The sequence below is a fragment of the Talpa occidentalis genome, unplaced genomic scaffold (assembly GCF_014898055.3).
Source record: "Talpa occidentalis isolate TD23 unplaced genomic scaffold, MPIMG_talOcc4v2.1 talOcc4.10, whole genome shotgun sequence".
Taxonomy (NCBI): domain Eukaryota; kingdom Metazoa; phylum Chordata; class Mammalia; order Eulipotyphla; family Talpidae; genus Talpa; species Talpa occidentalis.
This window is the reverse complement of record NW_023600993.1, coordinates 34,970,694-34,991,472: the sequence shown is the minus strand read 5'-3', so window position 1 is coordinate 34,991,472 and position 20,779 is coordinate 34,970,694. Positions and strand designations below refer to the sequence as shown.

At 48.8% G+C, this 20,779-nt stretch overlaps 1 protein-coding gene across 1 annotated transcript; it reads left to right on the top strand.

The window, feature by feature from the left end:
• Nucleotides 1–1,393: 1,393 nt before the first annotated feature.
• On the top strand, nucleotides 1,394–20,309 carry TRAIP (TRAF interacting protein). The gene is made up of 15 exons (XM_037529336.2): nucleotides 1,394–1,603; nucleotides 4,409–4,466; nucleotides 4,980–5,063; nucleotides 6,927–6,966; nucleotides 7,583–7,710; nucleotides 8,929–9,023; nucleotides 9,516–9,629; nucleotides 10,371–10,458; nucleotides 11,058–11,147; nucleotides 11,585–11,673; nucleotides 16,808–16,963; nucleotides 18,450–18,498; nucleotides 18,779–18,928; nucleotides 19,035–19,085; nucleotides 19,298–20,309. The coding sequence occupies exons 1-15, from the start codon at nucleotides 1,506–1,508 to the stop codon at nucleotides 19,415–19,417; spliced, it is 1,410 nt and encodes a 469-aa protein (XP_037385233.1). The 5' UTR covers nucleotides 1,394–1,505; the 3' UTR covers nucleotides 19,418–20,309.
• Nucleotides 20,310–20,779: the final 470 nt, after the last annotated feature.

The following is a 20,779-nucleotide window of genomic DNA, read 5'->3' as shown; positions in this document are numbered from 1 at the left end:
AAGGACTTCACTCCGGGTCTCCTTTGGCTGGAACAGATTAGCTTTATGTTATAGGGTTCTAAAAAATTTCTTCTGGAGAGGGGGAAATAATGCTGCTAAAATAGTAAGCCTGAACACGTTGGGAAGACTTTATAGCCCAGAGGGCCCAGATGAATTCACCAGAGATCCTGCCCTTAATTAGATAGCAGATAGTCACAATAACTTCTCCATGTTTTTTTTTTTTTTAAAGGAAACAAAGTTTTCTGGGCATAGGAAATTTCCTTGACAATGTTTTGCATCCCATTAGTTAACATTAATTCTCACTGACGGTAAATACAATCCTTTTTCAGTGGAATAAATCCAGATACTTATGGGAAAAACTTTTTTTTTTCAAAAGGGATTTTGTTGGGCCTCCCTGGTGGCGCAAGGGGTTAAGCACCGCACTATGAAGCAATCCACAATCTCTGCAGCACGAGTTCGATCCCCAGCCTTTCCCAGCTGGCCAGAGAGAAACCCACATGGCCCAGCAGACCTCTCCTGTCTCACCCACTGCTCCCCTCAGCAGTGTATTTCAGTCAGTCTGCCTGTTCTGTTCCCCACTCTGTCTCTGGTGAATCCTTTCACACCCTGCATCTCTGGCCTGTACCCCAGCTCTTTTATGCATAAATAAATATTTTTTAAAAAGGGATTTTGTTATACTTAGAACCCATGTATGTACATTAAAAAAGAAAAAGGGTTTGTTAGTCACCGGTCAATTAAGCATCTAAGTCCTCCAAAATTCTAACCCTACTATAGTCCTGAGGCATAACTGATCCTCCGTGGAGCTAAAAAGAGCTAAAGTCGGGGTAATGGCCCTGCGGCCTCCAAACTTAGGAAGTGGCATGCCACGTTTGGATAAAGCCAGGGAGAACCTGGGGTGGTTATCCCCTATGACCATCTTTCTAGGACCACACAGCTGAGGGCTGAGAGGGTGGAGCATTCTTTCGGTCTGAGAAATAGGGGCTGCCAGAGCACTGGGGACCCGCGCTCTGTCGGAATTCGCCCCATTCCCCAAGGGCCACTGTCTTCCCGACCCTCCACAGGTGCAGTGAAGGCTGCTCTTGAGAGAATAGGGCTGTGAAGCCCGTTCCCCACCCGCCTCGCACCAAGCTCTGGCTTGGGCTCATAACTCCCTTTGTAGCTCTAGAAAGTGGCCCGGTCGGGGGCACAAAAGCTCGGGGTTGCAATCGAACGCTGCGCCCTTGCGGTAACAGCTAGCTGACTTACTAGAAATGGCAGGGAGCTATGGACTGTACCCCGTTCCGCCCCACGATTCTATACGGCCGTCGGCCCTTAGGCCACGCCCCCGGGAGGCTGTCCAATCCAGACCGACATTCAGGCCCCGCCCCATCGGGTCACTTCCGGCCTACTCCAGGAAGTCGCGCCGTGGAGCCAAATTTGAAGTGAGCGGAGTCGCGGGGCTGCGGCCCCAAAGCTGGACGGGTCGTGGAGTCCTTGATTATCTGGGCTTATCGAGTCCAGTCATCATGCCTATCCGTGCTCTGTGCACCATATGCTCCGACTTCTTCGACCATTCCCGCGACGTGGCCGCCATCCACTGCGGCCACACCTTCCACCTGCAATGGTGAGTGACCTGTGTCGGCTTGCAGACGGCTGATGAGGATCACACCTGACGGAGCCCCACGGGAGGTCTCTAACCTGGGCGGAGACGGGGCTGGCTAGGCCGCCCACAGGATGTGACAGCTGAGCTAAATCAGGGGTGCGAATAAGTTGGTTCAGTGAATAGTAGGGACTCAATTTAGGGACAACCTAAATTCTTTGTGCAAAGAAATGTAATTTCAAAACTGTTAGCCCCAGCAGAGGTGAGTTTGCACATTAAGGAGAGGATTCACCAGAAACAGAGTAGGGAACAGAACAGGTGGATTTTCTGAAATACACTGGGGAGCAGTGGGTGAAACTGGAGAGGTCTGCTGCACCATATGTGCGTTAGTTCCCTGGCCCGGGATCGAACTCAGCTGTAGCACTGAGTGTTAACCCCTAGGCCACCAGGGACGCCCCTGCTTTCATTTCTTTTGAGTTATGTCTGGAGGTGGAAGAGCTGAATCATACGCTAATTCTATATTTAATTTTTTGAGAAAATGATTTACTGTTTTCCTAGGACTGTACCATTTTACATTCCCACCAGTAATGCACAGGGTTCCCATTTCCACATCTTCATCACCACTTACTATTTTCTGTTTCTGTTTTTTTTTTTTTTTAATGGCCACCCTAAAAGATGTGTTCTTTTTTATTAAGTGTGTTTACAGCTATCAACTTCCCTCTTAGCACTGCTTTTGCTATTTTTGGTGTGTTGTATTTTCATTCTAATTCATGTCAACATGTTTTATAATTTCCCTAGAGGTTTCTTACTAGATTAAAATCAAGGTGTACGTAGGATTTTACCTTCTGTGGTTGCATAACCCCTTTCTCCATTTTCAAATCCATTTGTATTATACCTTCATTTCTCTCTGTTATATCTCTTAACACGCCAGACTTTCTTTTTTGGACCATTGTAATTACATGAGCAAGTCTGGATAATTGCTCCATTTCAAGAAACTTAATCATCTCTGCAAACATACTCATGTAATATAAGGTAGCACAGACAGGCATTATTCTACCTAATTCTTTCTGAAACTCCTAATTATCTTCTGTGTTTCTTATCATCTCTTACATATTTTCCCAACTTTTAAATTCTCAGTGTTTTCTCTGACCTAGCTTTCAATTTACCAGTTCTTCAACTATGTCTGAAATGCTATTAAACTTGACAATAGAATTCCTAGTTATGACCATTTTTTCAATTTTAAAATTTCTGTTTGGTTCTTGCTAAATTCTGCTCGGTCACCTTTTAGTTTCTAATTCTCTACTGATTGTTTCAATCTTGATTATTATTATTTTTTAAATTTTTATTTAACAAAGTGTTATGGTCTATGTCTGATAATTCCAATATCTGAAATCTTTGTGGATATGTTCTGGTTTGCACTTGTAGTATTTTTTCTTTCTGTGAAGGAAAATATATATTTTATTTTTTTTTTTAAAGATTTATTTATTTATGCGTCCAAGAACTGGGGTACAGGCCAGAGGTGTGGGGGGGTGAGAGGATTCACCAGAGGCAGAGTGGGGAGCAGAACAAGCAGACTGACTGAAATACACTGCTGAGGGGAGCAGCAGGCGAGACAGGAGAGATCTGCTTCGCCATGTGGGTTTCTCTCTGGCCGGCGGGGGTGCCGGTGGTCGAATTCGTGTTGCAGAGGCTGTGGATTGCTTCATAGTGTGGTGCTTAACCCCTTGCACCATCAGGGAAGCCCAGGAAAATATATATTTTATTAAAATATAATACATTTTCTATAAAAGCACACATATAATGAATATATGGTGTGGAGAATTTTTCACAAACCATACACACCCAAGCACCCAGAATTCAGACCAAGACACAGACACTAGCACTCTGGAAACCTTCTCATGCACTCTTCCCATCACTCCCACCCATTTCTTTCTTCCCAGGACAGACCCCATTGTGGTCAGGGTAGATACTGATCTGTATACCGGCATTCAAGCCAGGGCTCACATAAGGGTAACCACTATTTTGACTTTCAGTAGCATAGATAAAATTTGCTTATTTTTTTTTACCTTATGTAAATGTACACATACACCATATACTTTTTAAAAAACCTGGCTTCTCTTCCTCAATGTTGTGTTTGTGTTATTCATCATAACGTTCTTAGTTGTAGGCACATTCATTCTCATTGCTGTGTCATTTTCCATACTACGTGGTTAGCTTTGATTATGTATTATAGATAACATTTGAGAAATTATTTACAGAAAAAAATATTTGAGGCCTAGATTGATGGTATCTTCCAGAATTGATTCCTTTTCTCTCTGGTCCTTGGGGGTGAGAGAGTCCACTAGTAGGAGACTAAAGCTTAATGTTTGAGATTTTGTTGGACCACGCAAATAGATGATGCAAAGCTGAGCTTTGTTTTGATTTATTGCTACCTGCTTTTGCTTCTGGTTTACCTTTACTTTGAAAGCGTAGCCCTTTGAGAGTTCCAGATTAAAGTAGGGGAAGTTCTCATCTCTGATTGATCCTGGGTTTTGACCATTGCCTCCTTAGTTAAAGCCTAGAAGGTTAACAAAAGGTCAGCTCAGGAGTAGGGAGGGCCAAGCTAACAGGTTCCTAAAAAAAATAAAAGGACCATACTGCTTCGAGTACTTGTACCAGTTAGGTCTTGTGAGATGTGCATTCACTCTTAGTGGTTCTGCCCTCTTGTGTGGGTAGATATTGGGTGGGAGAGGAGCAGGACAGACCCCACTGTAGTCAGGGTAGCTACTGATCTGTATGCCTGAACTCCAGCCAGGGCTCACCAGCATGTTTTTCTACTTCTCATTCTAGCCTAATTCAGTGGTTCGAGACAGCACCAAGTCGGACTTGCCCACAGTGCCGAATCCAGGTGAGGGTGGTGGGGTAGAACCACTGCAGCTGAAGACAATTTTTCCTCGACAGAGAGCAGGAATGAGGAGAGATCTCTGAAACCAATCAAGTATCTTTGACCTTTTTGGACCCTAATTGTTTGAAGCCTGTTGAGCCTCACATGTGCCTTGGAGTGACTCAGGAGGCCTACTCATGCTCAAGGGTAGCTGGCAAGTGTACTTGTTACCTGGATCAGTCTTCACATGGGTAGATTTGGCTTCCTTTTCTGGTTTCTCCCATTTCCTTAATGCCTAGCACATAGAGTTGGGGTGCCTACATGGGTCTTCAGTGACATGACTTCAGTAACCAGAAAACCAGTGACTCCAGCTGGGATTCTTAAACAGTTGCAGTGGTCATCTGACTTCAGGAGATGTGCTATGAAAGGTTAGGCCTGAAAATAGGTCAGGCTGCATGCTAGGCTACACATATACTCCTGTCTTCCTTGCCCATGACACAACTATACAGTCATATGCTATCTTGTTCTCTCTTCCAGGTTGGCAGAAGATCCATCATCAATAAACTTTTCTTTGACCTTGCTCAGGAGGAGGAGAGTGTCTTAGATGCAGAATTCTTAAAGGTACCTAGAATTTACCTTATTCTGAACTGCAAACCCTCTGAGAGTTCACTTTCTGCTCCTACCCAGGCAGGGTATCTAGATGGAGTTCTAGAAGGGAGACTTGGTAAAGGAATAGGCAAGGAGAGCAGATGATAAGTGGTAAGACCCAGTCATTGGAGAAACACAGTTAGGAATGAAGGGAGCAAGTTTGCTGTGAATCCTCTCCTTGGGATTTCAGGGCATATCTGACCCAAGGGCAGATTTCCTTTCCCCAAGTTCTCCTCACCTTGCAGAGAATCTGCAGTCATCTTTCTTAGCCCATTTACCTGATAGGACGATTAGAGACATTTCAGCCAGAGAAGATGTGTGAAACTGCCTGGGGAACATGATAAAGCCAGGTGCCTGAGTCTTTCCCAGACTTTTAGTAGAGGACAATATCTTGGCATTAAAATGTATAGCCAAAGTAGAAACCCACGCTACAGGAGAGGATAAACTGCTTCTACTGCTTCCCCTCAAGTATAAGATTCAATTTTCTTGGTGACAAGGGGGCTGGATTGACAGAGCCCTCTTGAGGAAGTGATACTGGGGTTCTTAAGTGAACTAGGCCTCCAAGGGTTAATTTTCTGGGTATCTGTTAGATCAGGGTCCTGTCTGACCTTTTCCCCAGGCTTCCATGATGTCCCTGGAACCTCACTGCTTCAACACATACAGCTTTTGTGTTTAGAGCCAACACATTTATCATCATGACTGTTCCTAGTTTTAGAGCATGTCCTCTGTGATAAAAGTAGTTATAAAAGGCTTTCAAAGCCAGATCTGGGAGACAAGGCCGCAACATCTTCAATGGTTTGGAGCAAGGGCTAGGATGGTACCTTGTTTAGGTACAGAAAGACCCAGAGGACTAAAAGTAGCCTAGGGCTGGTGTCTGTTTTCAGGCAACCCATGGATGCCTTTCTCTAACCATCACTTCCACTCCTAGGTGTTCTATTACGGACCAGAGCAACCACCAAAAGCTCCTACCCCCGAACTCCTGGGTGGAAAGTTTGATGTTTAGAGACATGTCTACCCTCTGGGGTAGAGCCTTAGTAATAGTCACATGTGAGATTCTGAGTCTTGTATTGACTTGGGGGTGGTGATCTGGAGGAGGATTTGTCTGGATTCCATCCAGCAATCACTGTGAACCCTTGGCCAAGCCCTTTGGTTCTGCAGAGCCTGGATTTCTTGCTTATAAATTAGTTACCTCTCTTCCCCACAGGAGTGCTGAATGCTCTGAACTTTTCAATGGCATCTGGGCTCAGTTCTGCCCCTGCCTCTCAGTGGGTCTGTGGCAGTCACTTTAGAATGTATGCCTTCCCTTTGAGAGGCTCATTTAACCCTGGTTAGAGCCTAGCATGTGTGAGGTTCCATCAAGGGTGCAAAATTGTCATGGTAGCTCACCTACCCTATTAGATTCTGGGACCAGAAGGCTTCTGGTCCACAGAGCCAACTTAGAGCTTGGAGAGCATGCACTGTGAAGCAGGCAGACCCCAGGGGAAGGAATGGTGACCTAGGTCTTTGACCATCTCGACTTTGTGTAGCTGATGCCTAGAGCCAGCATAGGGCCAAGGAAATGATGGAAGCCCCTGCTGTGAGACTGATCACATAGGCCCAACTTCATTTCTCTTGCTCCTGTTCTGCTTTTTTCCTGGGGTCTTGCTCCCAAGATTATTTTCTTCCATTGTATCTACTTTTTAGAAAGATAGAGAGATAAAGCAGGCATTGAAGTACATGCATCCCTGGATCTATAGGCTTCTTTGTTCCTGGTGAGCCTTCCCACAAGCCTTATAGGAGGCTGTGTGGAGGCAGCAATGATGCCTTCCTCTCTTTATTGTGGATATTGCCTTACAGAATGAACTGGACACTATCAGAGCCCAGCTTTCCCAGAAAGGTAAGTTAGCAAGAGAAAAGGGACCCTGAGAAGCTCCTGACTTAGGTGTTAGAGGGAGAGGCTATGGGGAGGAAGACCTCTGATCTTCTGGCAAAGCAAGGGGCTCGCCCAATTTTGTATGTCCAAGTATCTTGCCAGCTCTTGTGCTTGGCAAAAAGGAGAGGAGGGGTGACTGTAAATGTCCACCTTGTCCAAGTGAGCCAGCATGTCCAGGTAAGCCTCTGATCTTTACCTGGGCTTCTTGCCCAGGACCCAGACTGGACAGGGGTTATCTGATGGCACAGAAAATATGTAGGAGAGGGTTCAGCCACTGAGTTTGGCCAGAACCAAACTACCTTGAGGTCTGGGATGATTAACTAGATCCATGGAAATGGGAAACAGTGAAACCTTTATGCAAATGATTCCTAGCAACAGAAAGAGGAACTCATCCCTTGAATGAAATGGTGCTTTCTCTACTTCCCTTGTTTGGTGTCAGAGGTGGGGAACCTGTTTCTGGCCTGAGACTTGTTCCTTAACCTGCCTCAGAGGTGGATTCTAGAGTCTAAGGGCCCAGGTTCTCAGGCTGATGGGTAGATGTGCCTCTACCCATCACCTCCACCCTTCACCCCTGCTCTAGAGAAGGAGAAACGAGACAGCCAGGCCATCATTGACACTCTGCGGGACACTCTGGAAGAGCGCAATGCCACCGTGGAATCTCTGCAGAAAGCCTTAGACAAGGCTGAAATGCTGTGCTCCACCCTCAAGGTGGGTCCCCATGTCCTGTGGGCACAAGTTGGTGGGGAGATGTAGCCCCAGTCCTGGGCTCACCACTCTGGGCTTATTATCTTCTGCATTGGTCGATATTTTGGTTTGCACAATTGTAAAATGGAGGCAAATCTCATCTTCTCCATTTCTCCCATAGTGTATTCATCCATAAGAAAAGGGCCATATTGCATATGTTTGTGGTTGTGTACTCTAGTTTGGAGACGTGGGGGCCTTCCCAGTGCTTCATGGAGGGGCTGCCCAGCCAAGACCTGAGTGAGGCAGGACCATGTTTCCAAAAGTGATTTGTACTCCACCAATGATGCCAGTCTGAGGAACCTTCTTTTGGCACTGTAGTCCTTCGTCAGGCTGCTCTCTGGAGCTGGATCAAACAACGTCCCAGGGAGGAGCAAGGGGCCTTTGAAGTCGTCAGCTATGCTGAGCTGACCAGGCAGATCAAAGCCTGTGGAGCAAGCAGCTCTAGACCTAGATGAATTTTGTATCAGCCTGACTTGGTGAGCCTCTTGCTCTCTAACGGGCACGAGGCGATTGATCTGAACCTGTAATTGATATTCTGGCCTTGTAGGAAGGAGCAGTCCTTACTGGATGCCCTTTGAAAGGGAAAGGGAGTCATCCTTGCGAACAGACAGGGCCCCAGTATGGTCATTGTCTCTGTTCCTGCCTGGTGGCTGGGCTGGATCGTGTGACCTGTCCCTTGGGAGGGTGGAAGCAAACCAGCACCTAACTGCGGAGCAGGAGTCTCTGATGGCATTCCCAGAGATGGAGTGGTCTTGTGCTGAGGGCAGTTTAGCCAGTTGCTGCTTACTCAGCTCTCCTATCTGGCAATGGTCTGTGGCTGTGGGTGGTGGAGAGTGAAACCTGAATTTGTACACTGGGCTTCTTCAGAATTCTGCATGGAATGTGCCATGAGGTCCAGGTCACGGGACCCTGCAGCCCACGATGAGCATATAGTGGGCTGTGCCTCTGATAAGACATATCACAGGAGGAACTAGGCAGGGAGGTAAAAGAAGCAGTTGTCCTTGGGCTTCTTAGCAGAAAAATAACAAAGTAGAGGGAAACTCAGCAGCCTCCAGGTGTTGGGGGCATGTAGTTGTTAGCATTTTCAAATGCAAACAATTCCAGGGTGGCGGTCTCCTAGTGACTTTAGCCATGGCCCCTGGGAGCCTGCCAGCAACAGGTCTGGGTGTGTTTGCTCTTTAGAAGCAGATGAGGTACTTGGAGCAGCAGCAGGATGAGACCAAACAAGCACGGGAGGAGGCTCGCCGACTCAGGAGCAAGATGAAGACCATGGAGAGGTGAACTTGGAGCTTGTGCCCTGCCCCGTGTTGGCAGGGCCACCTAGGTGGCCAGGCCCCCTCGGTGGCACATCTCTCAGGATGGCAGCAGGGGTTGGGTCACTTTCCATAGGCCATATAGCTGGGTTTGGGCACAGGTCTCCTTTCTTAGCTTCTATGGGCTCCACTACTTTCCATGGGGACCCTGTCCACATGCCTTCCTGTCCCTGATGCCTTTGGCCAGATGGCCTGGCAGGGGTTTTGCTCTAAGAACGTTTCTCCTGAGATCCCAGACCTTGAGACCCTCTTTCAGCACCCCTTCTTCCCCGGCAGCATCCCTACAGCTATGCTCAGATCTGCTGTGGAGCCTTTCCTTGGACAGACCCGCCTGCTAAAGCATCCTAGCAGCCCAGGCTGTCACCATAGCAACAGCAGCAAAGAGAGGCAGCGCTGTACTGGGTACCTACCCATCAGCCTCCGGATTTTAAATGCCGTGGGCCGGGTGTTTTTCAGGATTGATCTCCTACTCCAGAGCCAGCGGCCCGAGGTGGAGGAGATGATCCGAGACATGGGTGTGGGACAGTCGGCGGTGGAGCAGCTAGCTGTGTACTGCGTGTCCCTCAAGAAGTGTGTACTCTGGCCCCTCTCTCCAATCCTAGGAGCTAACCCATGGCACCCCAGCCCTGCCTCTTTGTCTGTTTCCCATCGCTGGTAAAGCAGAGTAGATGGACTTCAGGGGCAAGCTCTGGAGCCATGCTGCCTCTGTATGAACCTCTGGCCCCATCTCTCATGTGTGGCCAGTTTCTTTATCTCTCTGACCCTCAGCTTCCTAATTAGATAAAGTAATAACATTCCTGATAGGGTGATTGAGAGACTTGAGTATGAATTTAAGTATTATTTCCAAGGAGATTGGCACAGCTATCTGACCTACAAGCCCCACCATGATCTTTGGGACCTGTTTCCCATCAGCACTGTTACTGACCCTGCCTGGCTTGCATCCAAAGCTGTGCTAGCATTCTCTACTACTTTGGGTGTGAGGTTGGGGAAAAGGACCACTTGGTTGGCAACACTGAGGATCCCAGATGCCTCCTGTTGGGGCTGGGTGGTATATGGGGCCTCCTAGTGGGGCCAGGGCTTCCTGCACACCTTCTCAAATCATCAGTTACTGCAAGTCAGGCAGGAAACAGAGACTTCACCAGCTTCCCTGCACTGAGTGCAGGACCTCCTTGTCCCTGTTGGGCTCAGGTGTCAGAGTCGGAGTGAAAAGGGCCTAAGGGCTTGGACTGGATTTTGTGTTCAATTGGTGCTATGGCTCAGTCTGATCAACAGGGACTTGTGATCTGGTATCTTTCCGTGGCCCCTTTGCAGAGAGTACGAGAATCTAAAAGAGGCACGGAAGGCTTCAGGAGAGCTAGCTGACAAGCTGAGGAAGGACTTGTTTTCTTCCAGAAACAAGGTAACACAATGGGGAGCACAGGGTGAGGGGAGAGGTGACTGTCCCTTTTGTACTCATTTATGTCTTCTGAGCAAGGCCATGGGCCTCATGGTGCACCCGACTCCATGGATGCTGTTGGATGACTCACAGAGACTGTTTACTGGTCCTTACTGGGCATTGGCTCTGATTGCTTGGATTGTCCACTTAGGGGATCAGATCATGAAGGGATCACCCCAGTATGTACACACTTATGCTCCCCTCTACTCTTCCTGGCTTCTGGGTACCTAAACTGGCTGGAGAGCACAATCCCAAATATGATGACTTCAGAGGCCTGTTTATGTACCAGACCCAGAGTAGGAGGACTCTTGGAATCTGATTCAGTCAGTACAGCTGCTTTCATTTCTGTGCGTGTGCATCCTACTGCAGGGGATGGGAAGCAGCCCTTGCTCCTGGGAATCTCCAGATGGACGTTGCCAGATTAAGGCCTAGCCCAATAGCGCTAGCGTCTCCCTCCATATCCTTCTGGACCCTGAACTATCCTGAACGTGCACTGGGTAGCAGTAGGTGGGGGCGGGACACGTAGTTACCCCTTGGTTCACCCTTTCCTCCCTTTGTTATAGTTGCAGACAGTCTGCTCTGAACTGGACCAGGCTAAGTTAGAGCTGAAGTCAGCCCAGAAAGACCTACAGAGTGCTGACAAGGAAATCATGGTGAGAGATATCCCTGCCCAGATAGGAAATGAGAGTTAGTGTGCCCTCCAAGCTCAAGACTGGGCTAACCCTGCCCAGGAGCCTATGCACCAATCAATGGTGGTTCTGGGCTCCCTGCATCGTCCTGGGTCTGCTTGGCTCAGGATGTATTCCTTGGCTCTGGTCTGGAGCTGGGGCTCCTCAGCAGAGGGCAACCAGCACAGTGGGTCTTCTCTCACAGTCTGTCCTGTACCTACATCCACGAGGTCACCAGATGAGGGGGCCACCAGAGAGGGGTTCTGAGGCTGGGTGGTCCTAAGCTCTTGAGCTTAATGCAGTTTCAGGCCTTGCTCTGTTCCCCAGGGACCTCCCCTTTGTGATGTTGCTGGTATCCTTGGAAGTCTCTCTGGAGTTGATGTCTCAGCCTTTTTTCACACTCTTCTCTTTCCTTCCCTAAGAGCCTGAAAAAAAAGCTAACGATGCTACAGGAAACCCTGAACCTGCCGCCAGTGGACAGTGAGACTGTCAACCGCCTGGTTTTAGAGAGGTTTGTTGACCCTCTTGTATGATGCAGCTGGAAGAGCCTTCTGGTCAGACTATCTGCTCCTGGCTTTGGTGGGGTGGGTGGTCCGGGTGGGCCTGATGGCTGTGGACTTCCTCCTCTGGGAGACAGCCAAGATTTAGCTGGAAAACAGCTTTGAGGCAACTTCCGGACTAGGACAGGGAGAGGCCAGAGTGGTGCAGAGAGGACCTAGACATGGTCTGGGAAGGGACAGGAGCACAGACTGTCTCAGGCCCTCCTGATGATGGGATGGCTCGTCAAATGCATCTATGGTCCCAGATTCTGAGACAAACATGAAACAACTCACCGAAATAATTCCACTCTTGTTTCTGGAATGTGTGCATTTAAGCTGCCAGCAGAGGGTGCCAACAGGCAGAGATATGTGTCCTTGCCAGGAGTAGCCTCTCATTTCTCCTTATGAGTGTTTCACTGTAGATGTGTGCCTGAGGGTATCCTCAGGGCTACCCCTACCTAGCTGCCCAGCCGATGGCCCAAGCAGAAGGCACATAACCCAGTGACCCAACCTTTTATTTGAGCCACTTTTCAGTGTCCTTTGGGAAATCATTATGCTCTGTCTTTCCCCCCCTCCTACCAGTTCCTGACGACTGCCCATCTACCTTCTGTGTTGCCCCCTGACTCTTTCCCTTGTCACTACCTCCACTTGAAGCTGTGACCCATTCCCCCCGCTCCTCCTGTCTGTTCAGCATATCAGTCTTTGGACATCATGGCACGCCCCCTACCCCTAACCCAGATGTCCCAGACCCCTTGGCACCATGCATAAGGCACTTCAGGAGCCATCCTTATAGGCTATACAGTGGATATATATTTTTAAAGGTTTAATTATTTATGCATACATGAACTGGGGTACAGGCCAGAGGTACGGCAGCGGGGGGGGGGTAGGTGAGAGGATTCAACAGAGACAGAGTGGGGAGCAGAACAGGTAGATCTACTGAAATACACTGCTGAGGGGAGAAGCGGGTGAGGCAGGAGAGGTCTGTTGCGCCATGTGGGTCACCTCCCTGGCCAGACGGGAATCGAACTTGTGCTGCAGAGGTTGTTGATAGGTTAGTGCTGCTGCTTAACTCCTTACGCTACCAGGAAGGCCCTGTTTCTGGTTCTTTCTCATCACCCTCAGAGCCCATTGTCCATGCCACCCTAGAGCCCCAGGTAACACAGAGCTCTGTGAGGAGCTTGACAAGTACAGTGTACGCCCTCAGAGAGCTGATGGTCTTAGAGACCATCTTGTGGGTAGACCTTTAGAACATACTACATCATGGAGTTTGGTCTATAGCTTCCAGTTGGGGATGTACCCACTTAGATTTTTTGTTTTTTTTTTTTTGGGGGTTTTTTTTTAAAGATTTATTTATTTATTTATTTATTTATGCAAGCACTGGGTACAGTCAGAAGCGTGGGAGGGTGAAAGAATTCACCAGAGCCAGAGCAGGGAGCAGAACAGGCAGACTGACGAAGTACCCTGCTGAGGGGAGCAGCAAGCGCGACAGGAGAGGTTTGCCACGCCATGTGGAACCCTCGCCGGCGGCCAGGTATTTAACTGGCGCTGCAGAGGCTGCGGACAGCTTCACAGATCAGCGCTCAACCGCTGCGCCACCAGGGAGGCCCTACCCACTTAGTTTTGAGTAAGTCTCATGCCAGAGCCTGCAGCCCACTTACAGAAAAGACTGCTCTGCTCTCCCCTGTCTTTCAAGCCAGCAGGACACCACAGCTAACAAGCCAACATCTGTACAGTGCTGGACTGGACTTCTCATCATCTCTTTTTCTCCTGTATTTTTCTGGGCATAAAAGTTAGGGTGGCAGGTCTGTGGCTTTTAACATTAGCCCTTCTTTTAACTAGGCACTGTCCTAAATTCAGGGTTCACTCCTAGGGCCCAGACTCTCAAAAATAGTTGATGAATTCTGAGCTGTTTTCCCCTGTCTTCTTTGTGCTCTGATGGCAAGGCCCTCAAACTACAGGTTCCGCAAAGACCCTCTCTGTACCTTGCTCCCATAACAGCTGTCCCCCAAGACAGGGAAGAAGTCTTAAGCTTTCATGATCTCAATGGCACATTCCTTCAACCAACAATCAAATCTGAATGAAGAGCAGTCCAGGTGTGAAACTAGTAAGTGTGGAGACCCCGAGGCATGACAGCTGGGTGTGGTTGGGAGAAAGCAGCCCAGCCGAAGGCCGCTTTTTAGCCAGCCTTGAAGGATGGATTTTCTCTTGAAGACAATGGAAGCTGTTGGGGATACTTGAGGAAGACCTGTCTAGTGGGACTGATTTGTGCCTCTAACCAGCTGCATGGGTGCCCTCCTAGACATACACTGATGTGAAGGTAATTAGGGGGCTTGATTTTAGGTGTTTCTTGTTGCTTTGGTATCATTCTTTAATTGTAAAATGTGACTCCCAGGAATGCCTTGGAGAAAATATCTAGATTTATTCACAGAGATCCATGGTATTCTTCCTGCCACCCAGAGTATGTGGAGTACACAAGCCCTGTTCACCCAGGCAGCCACCTCTCAGTGGATATTCAGGGAAGTTCCTGTTTTCTACACTGACAGATAGCTGTGGGAGCCACCATTGATCGCAGGGGGCAGATGAGTGGCAAGGCAGCTGGCCTAGAACTCCCCAACTCTCCCCTGGACTGGATCCACTGTTTCTCACATTTTATATCTTTCTCTTTACTCCTTTGCTTTGCTAAAGTTCATCTTGAAATAATGTCCAAGGAAGGGAGCTGGGCATGTCAAAATACCTTTTTATGGAAAAGATAGAAGGTAGAAAGGGAAGAAAGACACTTAGCAGAAAGGAAAATAGGGTTTTTAAGGATTTACCTAGAATTGTCTGGAGAACAAGAAATGTTCCAGGTGTGGATGTGAGGGAGACACTGTGACAACCCTTGAATTTAGTGTTCTGGATGGCAAGGAGGTGTGAGTGAATAAGGCCCAGGCCATGGACCCCACTGGGCAAGGTCTGAGGGGATGGCAACAGGAAGTTCTGCATGAGCCACCTGGAAGACAAAATAGCTGCCCTCGCTAGACTGCCTGCCTTTTGAGTGTGCCTTCCTACCTTGGGGCTGAACATGCATAGTCAGTAATGGTGGCAGAATAACAGATACTACAAAAAGGTTAGCATGTGTAGTCTTGGCTTTTGCTTTTTCCTGTGGTTCCCAGAGAAATGTGCAAAACAACCAGTAGGGAGTTCGGTTCAGGTGAGTTTTTGCAGCCTTTGTTCCCACTGTAGGCCAGGAAGGGGTAGAGCTTCCAGGGGCCTGGCCAGGGAAAGGAAGAGATTGGCTAGGCTTCCCTGATTGCTTACTCACCTAAGTTAGTGCAGGTAGCTCCCTTTCCTCTGATCTAAAAACCCCAGTGGGATCCTGGCCAGAGATACCCCACAGCACATCCCTTTATCCCTGAGCAGTAGACACAGAACTGTGGGCAGGTGTCTCGAGGTGAACTCTGGCCCAGCTTTATGGGAATGTTCTGAAGTAGGGGGAGGACAGGGATACTGCCCTGCTCGGACACACCTGATGTGAGCCTAGGTCAGGGAGACTTAGGAGGCCATCCACTAAAATAAGTAGGAAAAGATTAATAAAGTAAACTAAAACAACAACAAAAAATCTTTCAACAGTTCTCCCTCCAACTTCCTGCTCAGCCTGTGGACACCACTGTTGATTCTTGCCTCTCTCCTCCAAAGGTCATGCGACTTCCAGAATCCTGGATTCTCTGGCTATTCTGCTAAGTGTTGCAGGGCTCTCCAGGACAAGCCACAACAATGAGGGCTAGGGGGTTGTCCTCGGGGGGCTGTGGTACAGTCAGTGGCCCACCCTGTGGGTTGAGGGGGCTGCACTTAGCAGAGACCCCTGAGTTGAACGGTTTACTTTTAACTTCATCATCATCAGGTGATTTTAAAAAAATCTTTCAACCTAGAGATTGCCGTGAAGGAAGGTAGTCAAAGATGGGGAGGCTAAGATGGGGAAAAGCAAAAACAAAACCAAACGCTCCACTTCAGAAGCTAGAGGCATTGCCTTTACCTGGGCACGCTACAGTGTACAAGTGAGCACTTGTGTGCCCTGCCAGGGGCGAAGGGGAGCCAGAGCACCAGCCCCCAAGTCTGCTTTTCTGCTGCTATTACCTTTGTGCATTTTTGAATTGTTTTTTTTGTTTGTTTGTTTCAAGTTCTCTATATCCTGGATACTAATCCCTTATATGATATGATTTGCAAATATTTTCTCCCATTTTGTAGATTGCCTTTTTACTCAATTGATAGTGTCTTTTGAGCCACAAAATAATTTTCACAAAGTCTATTTTTTTCTTTTGTAGCCTATTACATAGAGTTTGGTATTGCTTTTTACATTTTAACATATAAGCATTTACCCATGCTAAATTTATTCTCTAGGAACAATATTTTACTACCTGTCTTATCTTCAAGCTGTAGAAGTGCCACCAGGAGTCCTTTTGACAGTTTCTTTTCTTTTTTTTTTTAAGATTTATTTATTTATGCATACAAGAACTGGGGTACAGGCCAGAGGTGTGGGGGTGCGAGGATTCACCAGAGGCAGAGGGGAGAACAGAACAGGCAGATTGACTGAAACCCATTGCTGAGGGGAGCAGCGGGAGAGTCAGGAGAGGTCTGCTACACCATGTGGGTTGCTCCCTGGCCTACCGGGGATCGAACTCGTGCTGCAGAGACTACGGATTGCTTCATAGTGCAGTGCTTAACCCCTTGCGCCACCAGGGAGCCCTCCCCCCACCCTCGCCCCACCTTTGACAGTTTCTAATACTGTGCCATTTGCTGTGATAAGTGTTCTGGAAGGGACCTCCCTCTACATCAATCACTGATGATTGTTCTGAGAAATGAAGCTACTTGGTCAAAAGGCAACAATCTTTTGTTTGTATATTTGGGTTTTGTGTGGGTTTTTGCTTGCTTCCATCCATGTGTTTAGACTTTCACTTGTCTTGTGACTGAAAGATTGAACCAAGTAGTTTTACTGTAGAGATCAGCTGGGTCATCCTGAGCCAGGCATGGGCTCCAGGCCCCTTGGTCACAGCCATCTCTTGTGCTTGAGGGTCTGTTGTCCTAGACTGCCTCTGTGATCCCAGGTAACCAGGCCATCTTTGCCAACAGCCCAGCCCCTGTGGAGATGCTGAACCTGAAGCTTCGCCCACCAGCCTTCAGTGATGAAATTGACCTCAATGCCACCTTTGATAAGGACACCCCTCCTGCCTGGCCCTCCAGCGTCAAGCATAGCCACGCCAAGAAGCTCTGCATAGAAAAGACATAGTAGGTGGTGATCCCTGGCCCTTTCCACAACCTAGAGGGAGAATGGCTAAGCGATTTCTATAGACCCTGCCCGACAAACTCTGTGTGGTCGACAGGAGAGTAAGTGCCACCTGGGATTGGCCATGGTTTGGGTTGTAGTCATTTTTCCCCTCTCCAGGGTACTTACTGTGCAAAGCCCTTTACTTGCTTGTCTCAGTATTCATCACCACCCTTCAAGCAGAGGTCTTGGGATGTGACTTAAAGAGAAAACGGGTTCCAGAAGGGATAGCTCTGGCAATGTGTGTGCTTCTAATACCTCTGAACTTCCTCTTCCATTGTGTGCTCTCAGACTCATGCTTGAGGTAGGACCATCTCAAACCTAAGAGAGTAGCAGACAGGGTTGGCATGAGAAACTCTGGAATGCAGTAGGGTGGGTGGAACCTGCACTAGGGGTGCAGTGGCACTGGGAATTGACAAGCCATCTCAAGTGTAGTTGATGATAGAGAAAACTTCCCACGTGTTTACATAGGTATCTGCTGCTCAGGTGAGGGACGTGAGGGCTGAGCAAGTTTCCTCTGAGTCAGCCTTTGAACAGGAGAGAAAGAAATTGAGATATTAGGCAGTGGAGGCAGAGGAGACGCAGAAAGAGGGCAAAAGGCAAAGCTAGCTGGGTTATCGGTTTCTTCGCATGCCACGCAGGGCCAGGCCTGAGGTGAGAGAAACACCTAGGGCGTGCAGCTCAGGTTGCAGTCAGGGAGACCTGGTACTTGTTGGCTGCCAGACTTCTTAGAAACACTACCACTTTCAGAGGAAAGTGAGGGAGTCCACCACGCCCTCTACTCAGATCAGCCTCCCCAGAGTCACGCTCCTATGGTTGTCATATGGCCTCACCACGGCCTTTGCGGCCAGAGTGGAGGCATCCAGAGTGAGCAGGCCCTGATCCTGCCTCTGTGATCATGGCTTGAGAAGCCACCATTTCAGCTTTTGGTCACCATCATCCCACCTATTAGAAGAGGGTATGTAGCTTCTCAGGTCCCCAGGAATTGGATGAAAACACAATGTCCAGTTCTGGAACTGGAAGTGGGAGACCACGGCCTAGGACCATGGACTATTATGCCCCAGATCCTGCCTACACAGATTATCTAGGGAGAGGATTTTCATTAGATGCTCTCTGCTTATGTCAGGGCATAATTGGCCTTTCTTCTCTGGGTGGTGAATCAGTTGGACTCCTACTTCTGTGTCGAGCCAGGGACATGGTGAGGTGCCTCATGTCTTGGGGGGCATTGGAATTGGCTGGACCCTGAGTAGTGGTCATAAGATCAGGACTGGTCCAACCCCAGCCTTGACCGCTCTGGTGACTGTGGACTTCCAACTGTTGACAGATCTGCACTGGGAGTGGAGATCACTGAGGTGCCTTGACCAGCACTCAGCCATGAAAGTAGTGGCAGGTGCTTCCCCCCTTCTGTGTTGCTCACCTGCCTCTTGCCTTCATGTCTCACTGTTGCAGCTCTCCTGTTCAGGACATTCCCAAGAAGATGCCCAAAGGCTCGAAGCAGGTAAGGTTTCTCAGAGAAGCTTAGACAATCATCATCTAACCCTTGGCAGGACTGAATATGAAGTTGGACTTTTGAGAGGGAAGGGTCTTGCCAGAGCCCTCTCACCCCTCGCCTAGAAGTGAGGCACTTTAGAGCCACCTTTGGAATGGAATCCTGCTCATTTCCTTCCTGCCTCCTGATGGGGCATCAGAGATCCTGATCCTGTTCCACTACTACTACCCACCCTCCTCCTCTGCTGCCACCTCGCTTATCAAATATGGCTCTGGGGTCACCCCTACAGGAGTCCCAGCTCTCACTGGGCGGCCAGTGCTGTGTGGGAGAGCCAGATGAAGAGCTTGCTAGTGCCTTCCCTATCTTCATCCGGAATGCAGTCCTGGGCCAGAAGCAGCCCAAGAGGACCAGGGTAGAGCCATGCCGAAGCACAGATGCGGTGAGTGTGGCTTCCCACAAGTGAAAAGTGCTGGCCCTTGTGGAACTGGGTGACCAAACCCTCTAAACCATTAGCCTGACCCTCTCACTTCTTCCTTCTGCCTTAGGTAAGGACGGGCTTTGATGGGCTTGGAGGCCGGACAAAATTCATCCAACCTGTATCCTTATATTGTTTCACTGGTCTAAACTGAGTGATAGAACCCACACCACCACTCACCTGTACTCCAGGCTCCAGTCCAGAGACTGCAGCCTCAGGTGCACAGAGCCAGACCTCACCTGGTGTCCCAGGGCTGCCCAGACCACCTTGAAGCCTTTCCTGCCTTATGTTTCAATCTCCTATTTAGAACCTCTTCCTTGACATCTCCTTCAGAGTGACATGACTATAATCCGTCCGCTGCCTGTGAAGCCCAAGGCCAAGGCTAAGCAGAGAGTGGGGACAAGGACACTACTCCCTCCCTCCCAGCCCAAGCTCGACGCTTTCCTGTGGTAGTAAGAACAGCAAGTCTCATTCCTGGCCAGATACATGCCTCTAACTTGTCGGCTAAGGACTGGCTCGGCAGAGTGTTTGGGGGTCATGGCCCCTCTTCTAGAACCAGCTCCAAGGGCAAGGATAGAGAAGAAGAAGGGGGTAAGGATGGTAACCAGAGGCTGCTTTTCCTGCACTCTCTGTGCTCCACCCTGGCTATATTGGACCTACTTGACCAGCTCACCATTCGTTCTAGCAGGGCATGCTCTTGTTCTAGGCTCCCATTATAGCCATGATCAGATATGGCTTGGCTACCTTTGTCCTCCAGACCAGGATCTTTGTTGACTGTGTGGTCCAAAGTGTTAAATGCTTCTCAGGCAGCTTTGGTCTGCCCCCTCCCAGACTTGCTGCTCGGCATGGCCTGGGCCAAGCAGGGTAGGAATGGGGGATGGTGGTGGGGAGAGGATGTGGGAAAGATTTCTATGTAAAATAAAAAGACAGAATCTCTTCTACCTACTTCTGGAAGTGTAAATTTGTACCAACCCTTTGGAAAACTGGCAAGCTTTCTAAGGAGGTACCTTCACCTAGACTCAGACCTAGCATTTCCATCCCCAGCTATGTGCCCTCTCATTGGGTGCAAAGAGACTCTCACAAGAGTGAGATCACAGCATGGAGCCTCCCTAGTGGTGCAGGGGGTTGGGACACAACCTATGAGGCTGTCTACAGCCTCTGCAGCACGGGTTCAGTCCCCAGCCGGGGAGCTACTCACATGGCGCAGCGGACCTCTCCTGTCTCGCCCACTACTCCCCTCAGCAGTGTACTTCGGTCAATCTGCCTGTTCTGCTTCCCACTCTGTCTCTGGTGAATCCTCTCACCCCCCACACCTCTGGCCTGTACCCCAGTTCTTGTATGCATAAATAAATAAATCTTTAAAAAAAAAAAAAAAGTGTGAGATCACTGCAGCTTTGTCCACACTCTCTAACCTGGGCACAGCACAAGAGGCCATAAGGAGGAAAGTGAGTGGGTAAACTAAGGTCCAGCCTCAGTAACTCAGCTATCCACAGGTAACTCAACAGATGTACTCAGCCAGCACAACAAATTACCAGTGTCACCAATATCTCCCGTCCTACCCTCTCAACTCTGCCAGCCAAATTACTAGCAGTTCAACTCCTACCCAAAGAAAAATTCTGTCCAAAATAATTGAAAATAATTATTCAAATACACATTAAAGAATGATTATGGGCCTCCCCAGTGGCGCAACGTGTTGAGCACTGCGCTGTGAAGCTGTCCACAGCCTCTGCAGCATAGGTTCGATTCCCGGCCGGCCAGGGAGGAACCCACATGGCGTAGCAGGCCTCTTCAGTCCATCTGCCTGTTCTGCTCCCC

Excerpts from the sequence above, each read along its gene's own strand:
- TRAIP (XM_037529336.2), top strand. The coding sequence starts at position 1,506 with ATGCCTATCCGTGCTCTGTGCACCATATGCTCCGACTTCTTCGACCAT. Across the intron at positions 9,630-10,370 it reads TACTGCGTGTCCCTCAAGAA|AGAGTACGAGAATCTAAAAG; the intron begins GTGTGTACTCTG and ends GCCCCTTTGCAG. Across the intron at positions 10,459-11,057 it reads TGTTTTCTTCCAGAAACAAG|TTGCAGACAGTCTGCTCTGA; the intron begins GTAACACAATGG and ends CCTTTGTTATAG.